General features: G+C 43.2%; 1 protein-coding gene across 6 annotated transcripts in view; it reads left to right on the forward strand.

Moving 5' to 3' along the window:
• Positions 1 to 22,497, forward strand: part of phka1a (phosphorylase kinase, alpha 1a (muscle)) — a 116,711-nt gene that overhangs the window by 68,767 nt on the left and 25,447 nt on the right. For 4 of the 6 annotated variants that reach the window (XM_041195230.1, XM_041195231.1, XM_041195232.1 and 1 more), the window contains 6 exons: positions 5,295 to 5,471; positions 10,380 to 10,477; positions 20,529 to 20,644; positions 20,764 to 20,920; positions 21,730 to 21,809; positions 21,895 to 21,973. In XM_041195230.1, coding sequence (XP_041051164.1) covers positions 5,295 to 5,471; positions 10,380 to 10,477; positions 20,529 to 20,644; positions 20,764 to 20,920; positions 21,730 to 21,809; positions 21,895 to 21,973 — 707 coding nt within the window. The remainder of the gene's footprint in view (positions 1 to 5,294; positions 5,472 to 10,379; positions 10,478 to 20,528; positions 20,645 to 20,763; positions 20,921 to 21,729; positions 21,810 to 21,894; positions 21,974 to 22,497) is intronic. The other 2 variants (XM_041195233.1, XM_041195234.1) reach the window with 1 other exon arrangement.

Genomic DNA, 22,497 nt, shown 5'->3' on the forward strand with positions numbered 1-22,497 from the left:
TTTACAGCACTGGTTGTGGGCAGGGAAGAACAGGAGTTTCCTCCAGGCCCAATAAGCTTGCTAGTAAACATCCTGCACCATCACTCCCCCACCCACATGCCATCATTATTGACTTCCCTCACACTGGTCTCTCCACCACAAAGCTCTTTCTCCATACATCACCAACTCCTATCGCCAGCTAAGCACCATCACCAACCATCATGTTTGACAAATTTGCTAGAGTTCCTTGAGGAATAACAAGCAGAGTTGATAAAGGGGAGCCAGTAGACATAGTGTATTTGGATTTCCAGAAGGCATTCGATAAGACGTCACATAAAAGGTTATTGCACAAGATAAGAGCTCACAGCATTGGGGGTAATGTATTAACAAGGATTGAGGATTGATTAACACAGAAGAGAGTCAGGATCAATGGGTCTTTTTCAGGTTGGAAAGATGTTACTAGTGGAGTGCCACAAGGATCAGTCCTAGAGCCTCAGTTATTTACTACCTATATTAATGACTTGGATGACTATATAAATGACTTTACTAACGATTGAAAAATAGGTGTGAGGGCATGTTGTGATGAGGACATAAGGAATTTGCAAGGGGATATAGACAGGTTGAGGGAGTGGGCAAAAACTTGGCAGATGGAGTTTAATGTAGGAAAGTGTGAGTTCATGTACTTGGTAGGAAGAATCAAAAGGCAGACTATTATTTAAATGGAGAGAGACTCCAAAAAAGTGCAGCACAGAGATCTGGGTGTTCTTGTGCATGAAACACAAAAAATTAGCATGCAGGTGCAGCAGGTAATTAAGAAAGCAAATGGAATTTTGCCTTTTATTGCAAGAGAGTTGGAGTTTAAAAATAGGGAAGTCTTGTTCCAACTCTACAGGGTGTTGGCAAGGCCACACCTGGAGTACTGTGTACAGTTTTGGTCCCTGTATTTAAGAAAGGATATACTAGTATTGGAGGTATTTCAAAAGAGATTCACTCGGCTGATTCTTGGGATGAAGGGGTTGACTTATCAGGAACACCTAAACAGGTTAGGCCTTTACTCATTAGAGTTTAGAAGAATGAGGGGTGGTCTTATTGAAATGTACAAGATTCTGAGGGGACTTGACAGGGGAGATGTTGAGAAGATGTTTCCGCTAGTGGGGGAATCTCGAACTGGGGACATAGTTACAGAATAAGGGGGCACGCAGTTAAAACAGATGCGAAGGAATTTTTTCTCTGAGGGTAGTGAATGTCTGGAATTCTCTACCTCAGTTGTGGAGACTAGATCACTGAAAGTATTTAAATAGGAAGTAGATAGATTTTTGAAATATCAGGGAGTTGAGGGCTATGAGGAGCTGGCATGCAAGAGGAGTTGAGGCCTGGGGCAGATCAGCTATGATCTTATTGAATGGCGGGGCAAGCTTGAGGGTCCGAATGGCCTACTCCTGCTCCTACTTCTTATGTTCTTCCTCCCTCTCTCCATTTTCTCCCTGACTCCTTTAATGATGTTCAAACAGCAAGTGATCAACCATGACCCTCCAAACTGCACGCTACGTTGCCCCCACCCACTAGCCTGGCTTCCAGGTAGGGAATTTGTGTCTTAAAAAGCATGCACATGGTGTAGTTAAAATTTGCTATTGAAGAATCGAAATTATGGTATTAGGGTAGAATATGAAAGATTCAGCCATTGTTACTATTTTCTACATGCAGAAATTATTTTGAACTGAATGTCAGTCATTACATTTTATAATATGAATTGAACCACTCATTCTCTCACCATTGTGCCAAATGGGATCAAAATTTATTTGTGGGCTGTGAAAATCCTCATCATCATTACACTAAGGTGATTCAGGATTCTGGTGATTGGACTCTCCATACCTGGGTTTGCATTATTGCTTTTAGTGTGGCATGACATTAAGTTGCTCCAAATTATTGGCTGTGCTTTTAAAATAGGGCATATGAGATGGTGAAAATAATTTTGCTTCCTGCTATAGTAGAAGTTATTGCACAAACTGCATTTATTTTAGGTGTATGGGTATGTTCTGTTGAGTCACTTAAAGCTTGTCTTGTGCTTGGCTATTTTCAGTATTAAGTCGTGCTTTTTTAATATAAAAATTAAAGTGAGGGGGAAATTATAAATATATAATTATACTACATAGATCTTAATTGCTATATTCCTTTTCAATGGAATTTCTGTATTTGATTGTTTGAAATATCGCTGTGTCCGGCTTATTGAGAAACCGAAGAGCGTGTCAAGCTGTCACCGTTTTGTTTACAGCTGCTTTCTGCTGTTTGCTGTGCCTCATTTTCTAGCAGAAATGAGTAAGGATGCATACAATTCCTGTTAAGATCCTGAATTTCCAATTAATTTGATGTTGACGTTTCAAGCTAGAAGGAACTGCTGATCTTAAGGGCTAGATTGTACTCTATTTCGATGCTGTCAGTACTCTCAACAGATGAACCTTTAGCTATCAGTATCAGAACTTTCAACGTTAACCTTATTGAGAGTGCCAAGCGTGAAGCCTTTGTGACTTTCTCCCTTTGAAATCCTCAACAATACTTCACCTTTCATAAATTCTACTATATCTGAACATAATTTTGAATTTTTTTTTATCCATGCATGAACTGAGGTTGGGGAGAGGCAGATGGCAACCTGGTGTTCAAAACATATATTTTGTTTTGGATTTTTTTCCAATCTAGTACTCACCTCAATTCCCCTGAAGACAATGACTCATGCAATTTAATTCACTAACTACTGACATCTAGCTGGCCCTTGCTTAAGTGGACATTTAGTCAGCTGTGATCATTGGCAGGATATTATCGCAGGAAGCATCACAGCCAAAACCTGTCCTGCCCTCACCTGACATCCATATATTCCCACTTTACAGAATGTTACTGGATAATTATCAGGCATGGGACCCCCTGATGGGAACAGAGACTTATTGTCATTCCTGTACTGCTGTCTTGCTTGAGATAAGTTAGTTTAACAGATTGGCATTTTCCGCTTTTGAAGAAAACATAATGGTGATCAGAAAATTATTTTGTCTAATGAGCAGTATTAGATCGGGTGACAAACATACAAAGATCATTGCTATACATAAGACAATCTAGGCAAACAAAATACTACTTTAATGACATTTGCACAAGGCCACCAGCAACCATGGTAGTGTTCCTCAGGAATGTGGATCTTTATAAATTGTGAATTCAGATTTGGACCTAAGGTGCTTCTCCAGCAGAACTCGTATGATGATTAAATCTGGAGCTACTGATCCTGTTTAGACCAAGTAAAGTATTTTTGTATGAGCAATTTGCCACAGCATGCATTTTCATCGAGTCTGTTTGGGATCATCATAGAGATGTGCAGCTGAATACAGAATATCAATAGAACATCTTTAAACCTGCTCCAGCCTAGATCCAAATCAATTTTACTCCTTCCAGTAGGACCTCAATAAACATTTGGTTGGGAACCAGAGGCTAATAGAAATGGCTGCAGCCTGAGATGGCACATATGTAGAAATAGTTACTTCTGAGCTACTGGGCAGGAGGGCAATGCCATTTGTTAGGAATTAGAGACAATTTAAGTTATATTGGTATTTGTGGGTGTTAGGAATGAGTTTTAGCTTTGAAGTTTAAGTTTGATTTGTATTTCTGTATCTATGTGTTAAGAAAGGTCAAATGGAGTTTTCGTTTCACTTTAAAAAGGTGCTTGCATTTCTAAGTAGAGTTTATGACTTAAGTTAAGCAAACACGAGTAGAAAAAACAGTGCTGTTGCCTAGCCACAGGGGTCCAAAGAGGCTGGTCCCTCCCACAGACACATTTACAGAAGACGAAAGACAGCAGTTTATTTTGGAAGCTTTTGGAGTTCAGCTGGTTTGGAAGACAGCTGCCAAACAGAAGCTACCTAGGAGGGACAGATAGCTACTCCCAAGCTAAAATTGGCTGAAAGTGGCTTCCAGAAAGAGACTGGAACAAAGGAGGAAGATAGCCAGTCTCAAGCTCAAGATAAGACCCCAAAATCCAGGTGAGTGGAACAGGGGAAAGTCTTGAGCAGACTTTCTAAGTCAAAGAAAGGACAGGAACCTGGAAAAGGTCCTGTTAATGAAGTTAAGAGTGAGGGATAGAGAGAAAGGCTTCAAGCTTCAGATTTAAAGAGACAAAGCTGCGGAAAGCAGATTTAAAGTGAGAACAGCTTGCAAGAGGCAAGAAGGTTCAAAGAGACAACTGAAGGTTTGTAACTCTTTGCAATGGGCATGTGAAGCAGTGGCACTTTTGACTGCTGAGTCGGTGAGAGAGAATGCGTGGCAGACAGCTTGAATGTATGTGGTGACCCAGGGAAGAGGAACATCAGAAAAAGAGTTCAAAACCTTGGAGGTGGACCCTTGCAGAAGGCGTCTGAGAGAGAGCTTCAGTTTGGGAGAAGATTCCAAAGTAGATTCTTGGAGAGTGGAGATTGGAAACTCTCATGTGAAAGACGGAGTTCAGTGAGACCGGTTGGTTCACGGTGTGACAACCATCGGCGGGGAGTTGTGAAGAGATCCATAACATCTGGTTGAGGTGGCATCTGTCACTTGGTTTCAAAGTGTCTTTCATCTGACCACAGGTTGCCATAGATTTACGTGGACTGTGTACCTACTGTGAACATTAAAGTATATGGGAGTTTTTGTAACTTGTATTATCCTTAAAAACCGGATATACCTGTAAAAGTATAGTTGAGGATGAAGGAATATTGTTATATACTTCATCTTTTCTTTAATGTTTTATTCTTTTATGAAAAGGTCATCAGCTGACTCTGGTGACTCTATTCAGTAGCCACTCTCCATGTATCTAAACAAGCAAATTAAAGGTTATGATCTATCAAGCTGAGTTCCTCTCTGGGATCAGGCTTGTCCAGGGATAACCTCAGCTGGAATCATAACACATTATTGCTCCTGTTTTTTCCCTGATTGTCTTTGGGAATCAGGAAATATTTATGTAAATTATTTTAGATTAAATAGGTAGATTAGAGTCCATACTAAAACAGTACGTAGTCTGTGGAAGGTGTAAATTGACGAACAGACCTTTTCTTATTCTTCTTTTCTTCATTGGCTGTATGTTTGGTTGTTTTACGAAGGTCAGTCAGCCAATGTATTGACGGTAACGGGAACTTTTTTTCATGGCTGCTGCAGAATGTTCATTTAATGTGCATGAATTTGCAAAGCTTGAGGTCTCTTTCGCTCTGCCTGCCTGCTTATACGAATCTTCAAATGCGGAAGTGTTTGTGTCTTGCTTGACGCCTGTCAAGATTTGTACCCATTAAGTGTGAGTGTCTTCGTTGCCACAGTGGAAAGACGGGATGAGTTAACCGTGTACTTAAGCCAACTGCTGGAGAGCAAGCCATCACAATCTCATTTGCTGCCGACTGCACAGAAAAAGGGTCTGCATCGTTTCCGTGCTGCTGCACATGCTACACGGGACCTCCTGTCTCTGGTACACAAAGCAAAAGGACTTAACATTCAAAGTTAGTTTGGTATCATTGATTTTTTTTTTCTAGACATTTTGCTGTGACTTTGAGCACTTTTAAGGGTTAACCTAACCTTGAATCCTTGGACAGACAAGTAGGATGTCCATTTGATGAGCCAAGTAATTCTTTCTTATAAAAAGAAGGGGGAGGAATCCCATCTGTTTTCCTGTCTTAAAAGAAAACTCTTAGAGAAGTAATTATAACTTGTAACAACATATTTCTGATGCTGTATCAATGGTTATTTTTTCACTTTTCCAGTTCAGAAAATACTGTTTTGTTGCCATCAACTAGGAAACTATTGAGGGGGATTTAAAAATTGACTCTGTTTATTCAGTTGAAATTGCATATTTTGCTATGGCTCCCAGGGCTATTGATGATCTCTTTTATGGCTAAGACAACTCCATTGGTTGGGTTGTTTGTTCCAGTCTTTCTCTCCTCCTCCTTTCCTCGGTTGCCATTTGAACAAGAAAGAGATAATATATTTTAAAGAAGTACTGCTGTTTATTGTTGTAGTTCACAAAATATTTTATTTTACCCTTTACTTTTGTCAGTTTTAAGGCAATGCTTATCACTTCTTTAAAATAGAGCTTATGACCTGTGTATTGTAGTGTTCATGAATAATATTCTTCTAACTATTTTTCAATATTTTTAAAAAGAAGTCATCTGCACTTGTCTAAATCATCTAACCTATCAAGCTTACAAAAGATCCCTCTGCCTCTCTGTTTTTCTCTCTCTTGGTAGGGAAAATCAGAAAAAGTCAAAGCCAAAGGCTGTATATGTGAATGGTCAAAGCATTCACATTAAGTTCAATGAATTAATAGAAATTAACAGGTTTGATCTAATTGCCATTACAGGGTCATGGTTGCACAGTGACCAAAGCTGGGAACTAAATATTGCAGGGTATTTCTTTTTTAGAAGAGGTAGATAAAATGGAAAAAGAGGAATAGCAGCCCTGATAATAAAGGATGGAATAAATACAGTTGAGAAAAAGGATCTTTGCGCAGAAAATCAAGAAGTGGAATGGGTGGAGCTATGAAACAACAAGGAGCAAAAACTGCTATTGGGGGTTGTTTCAGGTTCCCTAACAGTTATAGTGTAGGGCAGAGTATAAATCAGGATATTGGAAGTACATGTATTAAGGATGTTAAGTAATCATGGGGGATTTAAATCAGCATACAGACTAGACAAATTAAATTTTCAGTAAAAATGTGGAGGAATTGTTCATGGAATAAATGCAAGTTATCTTTCTAGATCAGTATGGTGAATAATCAACTATGGAACAGGTTATCTTGAATCTAAAAGGCCCCTTTAAATCCCTTGGGTTTTATCATAACGCTTTTAAACTCGGCTGACCTGGTTTCGGCCTTTTTTTTGACTCAGTTGGATTCTCTTGAGCCACTTTAACCTTCATGGCTTCCAATGCTTGGTGTAGTGGTAGTTTCTTCTTTGCATAAATACTTTATCATGTGCCTCCTGTTCCCACCGAAACTGATTCTTCAGGACAGCGATGTTTGCTTTTGAGGATGTAACTCGCAAGATGGATAATGGAGAATAATTGTTACAGGATATTTGGATTTTCAAAGAATATTCACTGAGATGCCACACGAGGTTATTACACAAAATTAGGGCTCATGGGATTGGGGGAATATATTAGCATTGATTTAAGGATTGGTTCTGTTCAGAAAACAGACTAGGAATAAACAGGCCATTTGTGGTTTGGTAGGCTGTAATTGGGGGAGGTTTGGGGGCGGGGGTGCCACAAGACTCAGTACTTGGGGCTCAGGCATTTATGATCTATTATTGACTTACATGCAGGGATTGAGTGTAACTCATACAGCTTTGCTTGCAATCCAAAGTTGGGTGGGAATGTAAGAAGTGAGGAAGATGCACAGAGGCTGCAGAAGGATGTGTACAGGTTGGGGAATGAATAAGAAAATGGCAGATGGAATGAAATGTGGTGAAGTGTGAAGTTATCAGTTTGGTAAGAACAGTTTAAAAAAATTAGTATATTTTTTGAATGAAGAAAGACTGGGAAATGATTGTATTCAGAAGTACTTGTACATGAATCACAGAAAGTTAACATGCAGATACAGCAAGCAATTAGGAAGGCAAAAGGTATGTTAGCTTTTGTTCTAAAGGGATTGGAATATAAGAGTAATGAAGTTTTACTACAAATATACAAGACATTGGTGAGGCCACATCTGGAGCACTGCATGCAGGTTTAGCCTCCTTACTTAAGGAAGGACATGCTTGCCCTAGAGAGAGTGCAGCAAAGTTCACTTGACTGATTCCTGAGATGAAGAGATTGTCCTGGAGAGATTAGACAAGTCCTATATTCCTTGGCACTAAGGGGAATGAAAGGTGAACTAATTGAAGCATCTAAAATTATTAAGGGCTTGACGGGTTAGATACTGAGAAACCTTTCCCCTGGTTGGGGAATCTAGAACACGGGGTCATAGACTCAGAATAAGGGGTTGGCCATTCTGAACCGAGGTGAGGAAATGGTTTTGTAATTCTCTACCTCGGAAAGCTGTGGACGCTCAGCAACAAAATGTTGATAGATTTTTGGGTACAAAGGAAGTTGAGGGAAATGGGGAAGGTGGAATTGAGGTGGAAGATCAGTTATGATCTTGTTGAATGGTGGAGCAGACTCAAAGGACAAGGGCCTATTCCAAGATTTCTTATGTTCTCACTCTTTCTGTCTCATTCTCGATCTGTTTGTTTTGCTCTCTGCTTCAATCTCTGTCGCTCTCCCTATTTGTCTGTGTGTCTCATGTGTTGTCTTCCCACCCTGCCTCTGCCTCTTCACCCTTCCGATTATCCCCACAAAAATCAACATATATCAACATAAACTGCTCAGTGAATTCTTCATCTCCATGCTGCAGCAAGAACTCATGGCTACACAAGTACCTGAGACTCTACTTCTAATCTCGCGTGAATCCCAGTGGAGACCAGGGAACCTGTCTATTGTATGTAAATGTCCTAGTGGCCATGTGCCAGGCAGTATCTCAAAGTGCGTGGATATTTTGCACCCCCACTGGAGATATATCCTAGTTGGGAAAATTCGTGCCGCCTTCATATCCCACTCAAAACTATTTGCTGGCCAATTTTTATAGGAGGAAGAGCAGGTTATTCAGCCCCTTGAGCCTGCTCTGCCATTCAATGGTTGACCTGTATTCTAACAACATCCACCCACCTTGGCTCCATTTCTCTTAATGCACTTGGCTAGCAAAAGTTTATCGATTTCAGATTTAAAATTACTAATTGATCTAGCATCTCCTGTTTTTGTGGGTGAAAGAGTTTCATACTTTTACTGCCTTTTGCAAGTAGCACCTCTCTACTTAATGGCCTGACTCTGATTTTAAGGTTGCCCTAAACTCCACTGCTAGTTTAAAATGCTTTCCTCCATCTACACAAACAATTGTTTCAAAATCCTAAAATAACCTCAATTAGATCATGTTTTGGCTTTCAATATTTCAGGGAATACAAGTCTGTGTAATCTTGGAGCCCTGATAATATTTTGGAGAATCTGCATTGCACTCCTTCTAAGGCCAATATATACTTTCTAAGATGTGGTGCCCAGAACTATATACAGACTCCAGGGGAAGAATATTCCCCCGTCAGGGGGGAAGTGCAGGAGCAGGCACGTGCAGGCGTGCCTCCGATCGGCGCCCCCTGATTGGAGGCGCGCTGCCATTTTAGGCGGGCGAGCCAATTAAGGCCCACCCAGCATGACATCCGCCATCCCTGTGTGGGCAGGGGGGGATTCCCTCAGCCGAAGTGTGCTCTTTCGTGCATGCGTGCGAAAGCACACTCATCTCCCTGAGGCCAAGTGCTGCCTCAGGGAGATTGACGCCAAATTTAAAAATGGTAAATGTACATAAACAAAATTTCCCTGACATGTCCCCTCATGTGACACTGTCACATGAGTTGGGACATGTCCATCACTTTAAATCAAATATTTAAAAAAAATTTTTAAAACCCTCATGAAACCTCATCCTGCCCGTGGATGAGATTTCATGCTTTCTCTGAATCCCGCCAGGGTTCCTGGCCTGCCCGCCATCCCTAAGATTGGACGGCAGGTCCATTAATGATGTTAATGAGTTTGTCACCAGCCTCAATAGGCCGTTGACAGGTTGGCGGGCGCAAAGCTGTTTCGGCTGCACCCCTGCCAACCTGAAAATTGAAATGATGTGGGGTGACGTCGGGAGTTCTGCCTGATGTCATCCCGCGTCATTTTACACGTCGGCCAGTGGCCCCCTCCCGCCCCCACTCACCCGCCCGCCGACCTAAAGATCCTGGCCCAGATGTATCTAGCCAAGGCTTCATTGCAGTAGAAAAACTTCCTCCCATTTATATTCTAGCCCTTTATTTATTAAGATTAACATCCATTAGTCTTTTTGATTTTTTTTGTATCTGACTATTACCAATACTATTTGTACCAGGCACAATTTGAAGTCCTAGCTTTACACATCTTCACTTAAATGGCCAATTCATGTTTCTCTCCTGTGGTCAGTGGATTATTTCAGTTATTGTTGAGCTGAGCAAGATGTCCAAATGGGATTGCTGTTATTCCTGTTGGACTTCTACACACAATTCAAAAGGTTCCAGTTAAATATTTGTGAATGTAATAAAGGTGCTAGGAAAACCTGCAGGGCTATAGGGAAAGAGCAGGGAAGTAGGACTAATTGGACAGCACTTTAAGAGAACCGGCACAGGTGACAATGGGCAAATGACCTCCTGTGCTGTAAGATTTTATGATAAGTATGTTGGGTGTAGTATGGACAAAGTGTTTGGTTGCGTGTTAAAACTGAAATCGAGGGCAATTGATGACGAAATACTTGTTCTGACTATTTTGGATGATATTTTAAATGTAAAATGATTGTTATTTATTTTCTATTGTAGATATCTCTCTTTATCTACCCAGCAGCTTGTTAACTATCTCTCAACCATCGTTTAATTCTTCATCTGTACCTTCAGACTTAACAAAAGCCAATATACAGGTAATAACTCCTCGAGTTACTTTTATTTTTCGTTTAATTGTTACATATGCCCAAGGTTACAGCAGGGGTCCATTCTGGGACCACTCTTTTAAATATGTGGTTTGGGGGAAGGAATAATATCAAAGTCCTTGGTGTTTCTCAGAGATAAAATTGGCAGAAGTAATTAGCCCCAACAAGCAGATCAATTACAGAGGAAACGGGACAGGTTGGGAGATTGGATTAAGAAGTTGGAGATGTTGCTTTTTTAAAATTAATCTTACGGGATGTGGGCGTTTCTGGCTAGGCCCGCATTTGTTGCCCATCCCTAATTGCCCTTGAGAAGGTGGTGGTGAGCTGCCTTCTTGAACCGTTCTAGTCCCTGTGATGTAGGTACACCCACTGTACTGTTAGGGAGGAAGTCTCAGGATTTTGACCCAGCGACCGTGAAGGAACAGTGATATATTTCCAGGTCAGGATCATGAGTGGCTTAGAGGGGAACTTCCAGGTGGTGGTGTTCCCATGTATCTGCTGTCCTTGTTCTTCTACATAGTAGTGGCTGTGGATTAGGAGGGTGCTGCCTAAGAAGCCTTGGTGAGTTTTTGCGGTGCATCTTGTAGATGGTACACACTGCTGCCACTGTTTGTCAGTGATGGAGGGAGTGAATGTTTGTCGATGGGGTGCCAATCAAGCAAGCTGCTTTGTCCTGGATGGTGTCAAGCTTTTTCAGTGTTGTGGGAGCTGCAGTCATCCAGGCAAGTGGGGAGTATTCCTTCACACTCCTGACTTGTAGATGGTGGACAGACTTTGGCAAGTCAGGAGGTGAGTTGCTTGCCGCAGAATTCCTAGCCTCTGACCTGCTCTTGTAGATACAGAATTTATATGGCTAGTCCAGTTCAGTTTCCGGTCAATGGTAACCCCAGGATGTTCCTATTGAAGGATTCAGCGATGGTAATGCCATTGAATGTCAAGAGGTGATGGTTAGATTCTCTCGTATTGGAGTTGGTGATTGCCTGGCACTTGAGGTGTGAATATTACTTGGCACTTGTCATCCCAAGTCTGGATATTGTTCAGGTCATGCTTCATTTGGACATGGACTGCTTCAGTATCTGAGCCATTGAGAATGGGGCTGTACATTGTGCAATGATCAGTGAACATCCCCACTTCTGACCGTTTGATGGAAGGAAGGTTATTGGTGAAGCAGCTGAAGATGGTTGGACCTAGGACACTAATCTAAGGAACGCCTGTGGTGATGCCCTGGAACTGAGATGATTAACCTCCGATATCACAACCATCTTCCTTTGTGCTATGTATAACTCCAACCAGTGGAGAGTTTTCCCCCTGATTCTCATTGACGCCAGTTTTGCTAGGGCTCCTTGATGCCACACTCAGTCAAATGCTGCCTTGGTGTCAAGGGCAGTCACTCTTAACTCATCCCTGGAGTTCAGCTGTTTTGTCCATGTCTGAACCAAGGCTGTAATGAGGTCAAAAGCTGAATGACCATAGTGGAACACAAACTGAGAGTCAGTGAGCAGATGATTACTAAGCAAGTGCAGCTTGATAGCACTGTTGATGACCCCTTCCATCACTTTACTGATGGAATGGGTCATCAACTTAATGTAGAGAAATACAAAGTTTAAGAAGTGTTGAGAGTACAACATAAATGGGAACAACCTTCAGGAAATCTCACTAGAGACAAATCTGGGTATTTTACTAGAAAACACTTGGGGCAGGATTTTTCAGTTGGCGTGGGGGAGCGGGCCCAACATGCCGATGCATAAAATGACGTTGGGCGTGCGTCCTGACGTCATCGCGCTCTCTCGTGCTGTTTGGTTCAGTGGGCGCAGGACGGAGTCGGTTGCGCGCCTGCCAATATTTAAACGGTCTATTAAGGCCATTAAGGAAATGATTAATGTAATTGTTAATGCTGCCCGTCTAACCTTAAGGTTGGCAGGCAGACAAAAAGGCCAAGTGGCCTTCACGTTTTTTAGGAAATCTCATCCACGAACGGGGTGAGGTTCCTAAAGCTTTTATTAATTAAATTTTAAAAATTTCCTAAATATAAAAATATGTCTCATCTCCTGTGACACAGTCACATGAGGGGACATGTTTAAATAAATTTGTAATCCATGTATTTACTCATTTCAACAGCGATTCAATCTCCCTGAGGCAGCTCCGTGCCTCAGGGAGATTGAAGCGCTCTTTCGCACTGGCCCCGACACTCCTCCCCCTGCCCACATAAGTAGCGCTGAGTGCTACAGCTCGCATCTTACGCTGGGCGGGCCTTAATTGGCCTGCTCATTGAAATGGCGGCATGGAGCCGATATCGCGGGCAGCGATTGGCTCCGTGACTGCCCACTCCCTCCGAACCCACCTGCCGCCAGAAAAATCCAGGCTTTGCAAAACATTAGATCATCAATGCAGTTGTTATTGCAAACAGGATGTATAGCTCGAGGAACAGAGTAAAAATGTCTGTGATAATTGGTTTGAACAAAGCACTGTTTCAAACTATCCTGTTCATGGTGTACATTTCTGAATATGGTATCACAGAGAAGACATCCCGGCCTGTAAAAGAGAGTATGGAGAATGGAATTAAGGTTGGACAAGCAGGTCTTTAATGATCTTAATTTGCCATTGACAGGTCGGCGGGCGCACAGCTGATTTCGCTGTCCCCTCGCTTTCCTAAAAATTTAAAGGGACCGGGATGACATCGGGGTTCATCCCAATGCCGTTCCACGTCACTTTCCTGTCGCCCCTAAATCGTCGATGGGAAAATTCTGTCCATAGTGTGGGGTAGGGATAGTTAAGTATGTTAAGTGATGTTAAAGATGTAACCACCAAATCCTAGAGTTTGCTTCATTGGGCCATTTCAGGCCATTGAAGGGATCATTTAAATAATTAAAGGACCTGCCCGTCCAACCTTAAGGTTGGCGGGCAGACCAGGAGCCCCAGCGGCAAATAGAGAAAACATGAAACCTCATCTACCGGCGGGATGAGGTTTCGTGCAAGGTTTTAAAAATTTTAATGAAGTTATTATGTAAATTATGAACATGACCCATCTCATGTGATATTGTCACATGAGGGGGACATGTTAGGGATTTTTTTTCTATTTTTAATATTTTTCAAAGTGGAAGTGATTTCCCTGAGGCTGCACATAGCCTCAGGGAGATGTGCGCTCTTTCTTGCGCATGCGAGAAAGAACGCACTCTCCTTTTTAGGGAATCCCCCTGCCCACACAGGAAGCACATAGCGCTTCCTGCCAGACGTCCCACTGGGCGGGCCTTAATTGGCCCTCCCCTGTAAAATGGCGGCAGGGATCGGCTCCCTGCCCGCTGGAGGTTGGGTTGGGCCCGCCCACCTGATAGGTAGTAAAATCTGCCCATTATCTTAGAGGATTAAAGGAGAATTTTCTGGAGTTATCCCACATTGTTTTTCCCCTTTCCCAGGAGGTAGCTTACTAGTAGGGGATAAAAAGTAAAAAACTGCAGATGCTGGAAATCCAAAACAAAAACAGAATTACCTGGAAAAACTCAGCAGGTCTGGCAGCATCGGCGGAGAAGAAAAGAGTTGACGTTTCGAGTCCTCATGACCCTTCAACAGAACTAGGTGAATCCAAGGAAGGGGTGAAGTTTAAGGTTGGGGGGGTGGGGGTGGGGTGGGGGTGGTGGGGTGGGGGTGGTGGGGGGGAGCGGGAGAGAAGCGGAGAGGGGTGGTGTGGTTGTAGGGACAAGCAAGCAGTGATAGAGGCATATCATCAAAAGATGTCACAGACAAAAGAACACATAGGTGTTGAAGTTGGTGATATTATCTGAACGAATGTGCTAATTAAGAATGGATGGTAGGGCACTCAAGGTATAACTCTAGTGGGGGTGGGGGGAGCATAAAAGATTTAAAAATATTTAAAAATAATGGAAATAGGTGGGAAAAGAAAAATCTATATAATTTATTGGAAAAAACAAAAGGAAGGGGGAAGAAACAGAAAGGGGGTGGGGATGGAGGAGAGAGTTCAAGACCTAAAGTTGTTGAATTCAATATTCAGTCTGGAAGGCTGTAAAGTGCCTAGTCGGAAGATGAAGTGTTGTTCCTCCAGTTTGCGTTGGGCTTCACTGGAACAATGCAGCAAGCCAAGGACAGACATGTGGGCAAGAGAGCAGGGTGGAGTGTTAAAATGGCAAGCGACAGGGGGGTTTGGGTCATTCTTGCGGACAGACTGCAGGTGTTCTGCAAAGCGGTCGCCCAGTTTACGTTTGGTCTCTCCAATGTAGAGGAGACCACATTGGGAGCAACGAATGCAGTAGACTAAGTTGGGGGAAATGCAAGTGAAATGCTGCTTCACTTAAAAGGAGTGTTTGGGCCCTTGGACGGTGAGGAGAGAGGAAGTGAAGGGTCAGGTGTTACATCTATTGCGTGGGCATGGGGAGGTGGAATAGGTGGGGGTTGAGGAGTAGGACGTGGTGGGGGAGTGGACCAGGGTGTCCCAGAGGGAACGATCCCTACGGAATGCCGACAGGGGGGGTGAAGGGAAGATGTGTTTGCTGGTGGCATCATGCTGGAGTTGGCAGAAATGGCAGAGGATGATCCTTTGAATGCGGAGGCTGGTGGGGTGATAAGTGAGGACAAGGGGGACCATAGCTATCATGTTTCTGGGAGGGAGGAGAAGGCGTGAGGGCGGATGCGCGGGAGGTGGGCAGGACACGTTTGAGGACCATGTCAACGACCGTGGGTGGAAAACCTCGGTTAAGGAAGGTGGAGGACATGTCAGAGGAACTGTTTTTGAAGGTAGCATCATCGGAACAGATGCGACGGAGGCGAAGGAACTGAGAGAATGGGATGGAGTCCTTACATGAAGCAGGGTGTGAGGAGCTGTAGTCAAGGTAGCTGTGGGAGTCGGTAGGCTTGTGATGGCTATTGGTAGACAGTCTATCACCAGAGATTGAGACAGAGAGGTCAAGGAAGGGAAGGGAAGTGTCAGAGATGGACCACGTGAAAATGATGGAGGGATGGAGATTGGAAGCAAAATTAATAAATTTTTCCAAGTCCTGACAAGAGCATGAAGCAGCACCGAAGTAATCGTCGATGTACCGGGGAAAGAGTTGTGGAAGGGGGCCGGAGTAGGACTGGAACAAGGAATGTTCCACATACCCCATAAAGAGACAGGCATAACTGGGGCCCATGCGGGTACCCATAGCCACACCTTTTATTTGGAGGAAGTGAGAGGAGTTGAAGGAGAAATTGTTCAGTGTGAGAACAAGTTCAGCCAGACGGAGAAGAGTAGTGGTGGATGGGGATTGTTCGGGCCTCTGTTCGAGGAAGAAGCTAAGGGCCCTCAGACCATCCTGGTGGGGGATGGAGGTGTAGAGGGATTGGACGTCCACCGTGAAGAGGAAGCGGTTGGGGCCAGGGAACTGGAAATTGTTGATGTGACGTAAGGTGTCAGAGGAGTCATGGATGCAGGTGGGCAGGGATTGGACAAGGGGAGAGAGAGGGGAGTCAAGATAATGAGAAATGAGTTCTGTGGGGCATAAGCAAGCTGACACGATTGGTCTACCGGGACAGTTCTATTTGTGGATTTTTGGAAGGAGGTAGAAGCGGGCCGTCCGAGGTTTGGCGACTATCAGGTTGGAAGCTGTGGGAGGAAGATCCCCAGAGGAGATGAGGTCAGTGACAGTCCTGGAAACAATGGCTTGATGTTCAGTGGTGGGGTCATGGTCCAGGGAGAGGTAGGAGGAAGTGTCTGCGAGTTGACGCTCAGCCTCCGCGAGGTAGAGGTCAGTGCGCCAGACACCACCCTTGTCAGCGGGTTTGATGACAATGTCAGGGTTAGACCTGAGAGAACGGAGTGCAGTAAGTTCAGAGAGAGAGAGAGAGATTAGAATGGGTTCATATGGCGTATGAACACATTCAACCTCTCCCTCCAGCAGCACCGCCGCACCCTTTTTCAAAGCTGTGTGTGCCCCCAGTTTCATTTTATTCTTCGTCTCATCCGACGCCTCAACAAGAAACTTTTTATCTTTCTCTCAAGTGCTAAGGAACGCAAGCTCCAACATCTCATCGACACCAACACCCATCTAGGACCCTCCACCCCTGCCTGTCCCTCCGTCCCCACCCCATCTTCCAATCCCAGCCCCAGCCATGTATTCACTATACCCCCTGACCTTCCCCTCTCCGACGCTGAATGTTCAGTGCGCAGCAAAGGACTTAGTTTCGTACACTTACGCCCTCACCTCAATGAATTTTGGGCTCGGCACGATGCTGAACTCTTCTTCCGCCGTCTTTGTCTCCAGGCTCACTTCTTTGGGCAGGAGTCCTCTCCCCGTTCAACAGATCCTTTTACCCACCTTCAATATTGTCCCTCCACCTGGACCCCTCCCTCTGGATTCTTAACCTTCTCTTGATCTTTTCATTGAGAATTGTCGGCGCGACATTAGTCGTCTCAATTTCTCTGCTCCTCTCACCTATTCTAATCTCTCTCTCTCTGAACTTACTGCACTCCATTCTCTCAGGTCCAACCCTGACATTGTCATCAAACCCGCTGACAAGGGTGGGCTCTTGCTGTCTGGCGCACTGACCTCTCCCTCGCGGAGGCTGGGCGTCAAATTGCAGACACTTCCTCCTGCCTCTCCCTGGACCATGACCCCACTACTGAACATCAAGCCATTGTTTCCAGGACTGTCAATGACCTCATCTCCTCTGGGGATCTTCCTCCCACAGCTTCCAACCTGATAGTCGCCCAACCTCGGACGGCCCACTTCTACCTCCTACTCAAAATCCACAAACAGAACTGTCCCGGTAGACCGATCATGTCAGCTTGTTCCTGCCCCACAGAACTCATTTCTCATTATCTTGACTCCCTTCTCTCTCCCCTTGTCCAGTCCCTTCCCACCTACAACTGTGATACCTCTGACACCTTACGTCACATCAACAATTTCCAGTTTCCTGGCCCCAACCGCTTCCTCTTCACCATGGACGTCCAATCCCTCTACACCTCCATCCCCCACCAGGATGGTCTGAGGGCCTTAGCTTCTTCCTCAAACAGAGGCCCGAACAATCCCCATCCACCACTACTCTTCTCTGTCTGGCTGAACTTGTTCTCACACTGAACAATTTCTCCTTTAACTCCTCTCACTTCCTCCAAATAAAAGGTGTGGCTATGGGTACCCGCATGGACCCCAGTTATGCCTGTCTCTTTATGGGGTATGTGGAACATTCCTTGTTCCAGTCCTACTCCGGCCCCCTTCCACAATTCTTTCTCCGGTACATCAACGATTACTTCGGTGCTGCTTCATACTCTCATTGGGACTTAGAAAAATTTATTAATTTTGCTTCCAATCTCCACCCCTCCATCATTTTCACGTGGTCCATCTCTGACACTTCCCTTCCCTTCCTTGACCTCTCTGTCTCAATCTCTGGTGATAGACTGTCCACCAATATCCATTACAAGCCTACCGACTCCCACAGTTACCTTGACTACAGCTCCTCACACCCCGCTTCCTGTAAGGACTCTATCCCATTCTCTCAGTTCCTTCGCCTCCGTCGCATCTGTTCTGATGATGCTACCTTCAAAAACAGTTCCTCTGACATGTCCTCCTTCTTCCATAACCGAGGTTTTCCACCCAAGGTCGTAGACAGGGCCCTCAAACGTGTCCAGCCCATCTCCCGTGCATCCGCCCTCATGCCTTCTCCTCCCTCCCAGAAACATGATAGGGTCCCCCTTGTCCTCACTTATCACCCCACCAGCCTCCGCATTCAAAGGATCATCCTCCGCCGTTTCCGCCAACTCCAGCATGATGCCACCAGCAAACACATCTTCCCTTCACCCCCCCGTCGGCATTCCATAGGGATCGTTCCCTCCGGGACACCCTGGTCCACTCCTCCATCATGCCCTACTCCTCAACCCCCACCTATTCCATCTCCCCATGCCCACGCAATAGATGTAACACCTGCCCCTTCACTTCCTCTCTCCTCACCGTCCAAGGGCCCAAACACTTCTTTCAAGTGAAGCAGCATTTCACTTGCATTTGCCCAACTTTGTCTATTGTATTCGTTGCTCCCAATGTGGTCTCCTCTACATTGGAGAGACCAAACGTAAACTGGGCAATCGCTTTGCAGAACACCTGCAGTCTGTCCGCAAGAATGACCCAAACTCCCCTGTCGCTTGCCATTTTAACACTCCACCCTGCTCTCTTGCCCACATGTCTGTCTTTGGCTTGCTGCATTGTTCCAGTGAAGCCCAACACAAAGTGGAGGAACAGCACCTCATCTTCCGACTAGGCACTCTACAGCCTTCCGGACTGAATACTGAATTCAGCAACTTTAGGTCTTGAACTCCCTCCTCCATCCCCACCCCCTTTCTGTTTCTTCCCGCTTCCTTTTGTTTTTTCCAATAAATTATATAGATTTTTCTTTTCCCACCTATTTCCATTATTTTTAAATAGTTTTAAATCTTTTATGCTCCCCCACCCCCACTAGAGCTATACCTTGAGTGCCCTACCATCCATTCTTAATTAGCACATTCGTTTAGATAATATCACCAACTTCAACACCTATGTGTTCTTTTGTCTGTGACATCTTTTGATGATATGCTTCTATCACTGCTTGTTTGTCCCTACAACCACACCACTCCCCTCCACTTCTCTCTTCCACCCCCGCCCCCCCCACCGCCACCTTAAACCAGCTTATATTTCACCCCTTCCTTGGATTCACCTAGTTCTGTTGAAGGGTCATGATGACTCGAAACGTCAACTCTTTTCTCCGCCGATGCTGGCAGACCTGCTGAGTTTTTCCAGGTAATTCTGTTTTTGTAGTAGTAGGGAATGTTGGTGGATAAAGTTGCATTCTCCAATGGATGCAGTGAATGTTGATGATCTTTTCTTGCACTTTTTAAAAAAAAATGTATAAAAATTCTTAATAGATATGTGAAAACGTATTGCCTTCAAAACTACAGCACTAATCCACAACTTTTATTCGGATGCCTTTGTGATGAATGCAGACATATTTTGTTGTAAGTTGTAAGAATATCTATCAATGTATATCATAGCATTCAAGATCCAGGACCAATGGACATGAACTTCAGCTTGGATGCACTCAGTAATTGAATAGCCTATTGACACTGATAGCTCATGCTAAAACAAATATGGCCAAACAGTTGAGGTACTGGAAGACTTCCAGAAACTACAAAACAGTAGGAGACTGAAAACTGAACTTTTCAAAAAGAATTTTACATCTTAAACTGTACCACCACCACAAACTGGGGAAATTTATGGCCATCAGTATCTAGTTCATGCTATATCTGACCTGAAATGCTTAATAAGATAGTGTAAAAGAAGCTTTACTTCACTTGCATTTAATCTGATGGTGTTGGCTGATGCCCAATGCCACTCCATTGTCTCCAATCAAAGTATAGTCTGACCTAACAGCATTTGTTAATGTAAGAGTTAATTTACCTTAGGCTTTATCTGACCAAACGGACTCTGGATAAAGAAGTTTTTTATCCCATAGAAGTTCTGTTTCCTCCATGAGCTCAAAAATTCTTTCAGTAGAAAAAAGAATTCAGAATAAGATGAACTGAAAGTAGTTTTGCTCAAACCATCTATTATTGTTTGCGCTGAGTGATTGTATAAGTCCATTTTGGAATAAGGTCACAGCTGTACATTTTAATCTAGTCTTTATTATGTCAATTTAACACAGCCATATGCTTTATTTTCTCTCCTTTTTCAGTCAGTTAGTTATACTGGGTTTTAAAAATTTATAACAGCTAACATTAATTTATATTTGGTTTGTGGATGGCACTCTGACACTTAAGCATGCCTAGTTGTCCTTCATTCATACTTCAGAGGGTATTAAAAATCAACCACATAGTGACTAACAGACCAAATAGGAGTGCAAGTTCCAGTCCCTGAAGGACTTTTATGAACCATTTGGGTTTTTTAAGGCAGCCATTAATTATAAGATTAAAATTCACAAACTTCTACTGTATGCTGATGGAAAGCTTGATTTGATGTTGTGTGACTGAAAGATTCAGAATTATAATTTTGGACTTGTTCTTATTCTGTATCCATCAATCACTGTAATAAAGGATTTGCCTAAGGATGCCTCCGGTGAAGTAGATTGCAAAGCCTTGGTCGAACAGTTGAAAATTTGCTCAAGCTTGCAAGAACAGTTTGAACTAATCCACATAATCTACATGGCGAAGTAAGATATTTCTAATTTTCAAAAAATATATTATTAAATATTGTTGAGATAATGATTAATATTTGGTTTGAATTGTATTTTTCTGCTTCCCTCTCCCAACCTTTCTGTTCTTTGTGTAGGGGTATGGATTGGGATACAAATATGACTGAAAATCCTGGCACCACTGTCCGTGACCTCCTAATAGAGCTGTACTCAAAAGCTGGCATTGCTCAACATTGGGGACTAATCCGTTATATTTCTGGCATGCTACAGAAAAAGATTGAAGAACTTGATGAGGTAGTTAAAAATCTAACACTTCACTATTAAACTGCACGATGCTTACTATGTGGTGCGATGCATATTAATTTTAACATTTTCCTAGCCTGAAATCTGTTGGTATGCTGATGTTGGCATACTCCCTTAACCTTATTCTTAGTGTGCTGATTGTTTTATATTCAATTTGTATTGGAAATGTCTGTATCTGTTAACTAAAAGAGATGGAATTGGAGCACAGCCACTTGATTGTGTACAATTCTGAGAATTTGTAAGGTTCCAATTTCATCACAATGTGGAATTGAGCTTTTGTATTTATTTAGGCAATATATTTTCAGATGCTTTCAGTTATGCTCCATTTTACCTCCTCTATCTTTGAAAGTAGTGACTGATTCTGGACAACAGTCTGCAGGTCAGCAACCCTTTGACATGTTGTTCACGTGACCACTCATCATGTACCAACCTGGACAATGAACGTTCACTCGTTATTTGATTGTTGAAGCTATTCAATTGAGCCTTATCCTTATCCAGTATGGACTTTCCAACATGTTACTGAATAATCAGGGGTATTATACCTTGGCTGCGTTTTTGACCATATGAGACTCCCACTGCTACCTTGCCTGAAATTGACTAACTTAATACTGATCAGGGATTTGTATGGTCACGCCATATGGCATGTTTTCCAATAAAGAATGAAATAGTGCAGTAATTTACTGAGCCATTGGAGCATCTTCATTGTCAGTAACCCAACTAACTGGTTTTAAGTTATTACTATATTCTTTTAGTGTACAATATTACATACTAAAACTGCATTGTGATGGTATCTATCACAGGCCTGCACAACACTCTTGTCAAATCAGAAGCATCTGACTGTTGGCCTTCCTCCTGAACCCCGTGAGAGAACAATTTCAGCGTGAGTACTTAACTGAAGATTGGCTGTCAGGTCACATTAGGTTGAAATAATTGACATTAATTTATGATTTTCCCTTTCTCATTAGACCCTTGCCACTTAATGAACTTACAAAATTGATTGAAGAAGCTAGCGAACAAAATGCTAGTCTGGTCATCCTCACACAGGTTGGTTCATGCAACGTAAAACCCTGTTAACAAGTCCGATTTAAAATCCTATCATAATATACTTTCAGTTTTAATGGCCAATTTATGTTTCTTCCCTGTTATCAGTGGATTACTTCAGTCATTGTTTAGTTTGGCAGTACATCCTGTTATATGACACCAAAGCATGATTCAAAAAATTCAGGTTGGACAGTGTACTGTAAAAATACAAAGATTGTTCTCCTACTTGGTACAGCTGGTCCATTTACTGCTAAAGATACCTCACTGGATACACTGGTGGTGTTGTCAATGGTGTGTTTTCTCAGAGTTGGAATCACTGAATCGATTCCCACGCTAGTGTTGACATTACAAGTCTCACCAAATGGAGCCCATCTTGGGATATGGAGCTTAAGAGGAAAGGAAATTAGAAATGGTGGTTCGTGTTGGGGGAGGAAATTTGAGGCAGGGTTGGATTAACAATTTTCTAACAATCTCATGTAAATAATGGAGTTATTGGGGGGGAATACTACGTATAGGTAGTATTCGTA

The sequence above is a fragment of the Carcharodon carcharias genome, chromosome 9 (assembly GCF_017639515.1).
Source record: "Carcharodon carcharias isolate sCarCar2 chromosome 9, sCarCar2.pri, whole genome shotgun sequence".
Classification (NCBI taxonomy): domain Eukaryota; kingdom Metazoa; phylum Chordata; class Chondrichthyes; order Lamniformes; family Lamnidae; genus Carcharodon; species Carcharodon carcharias.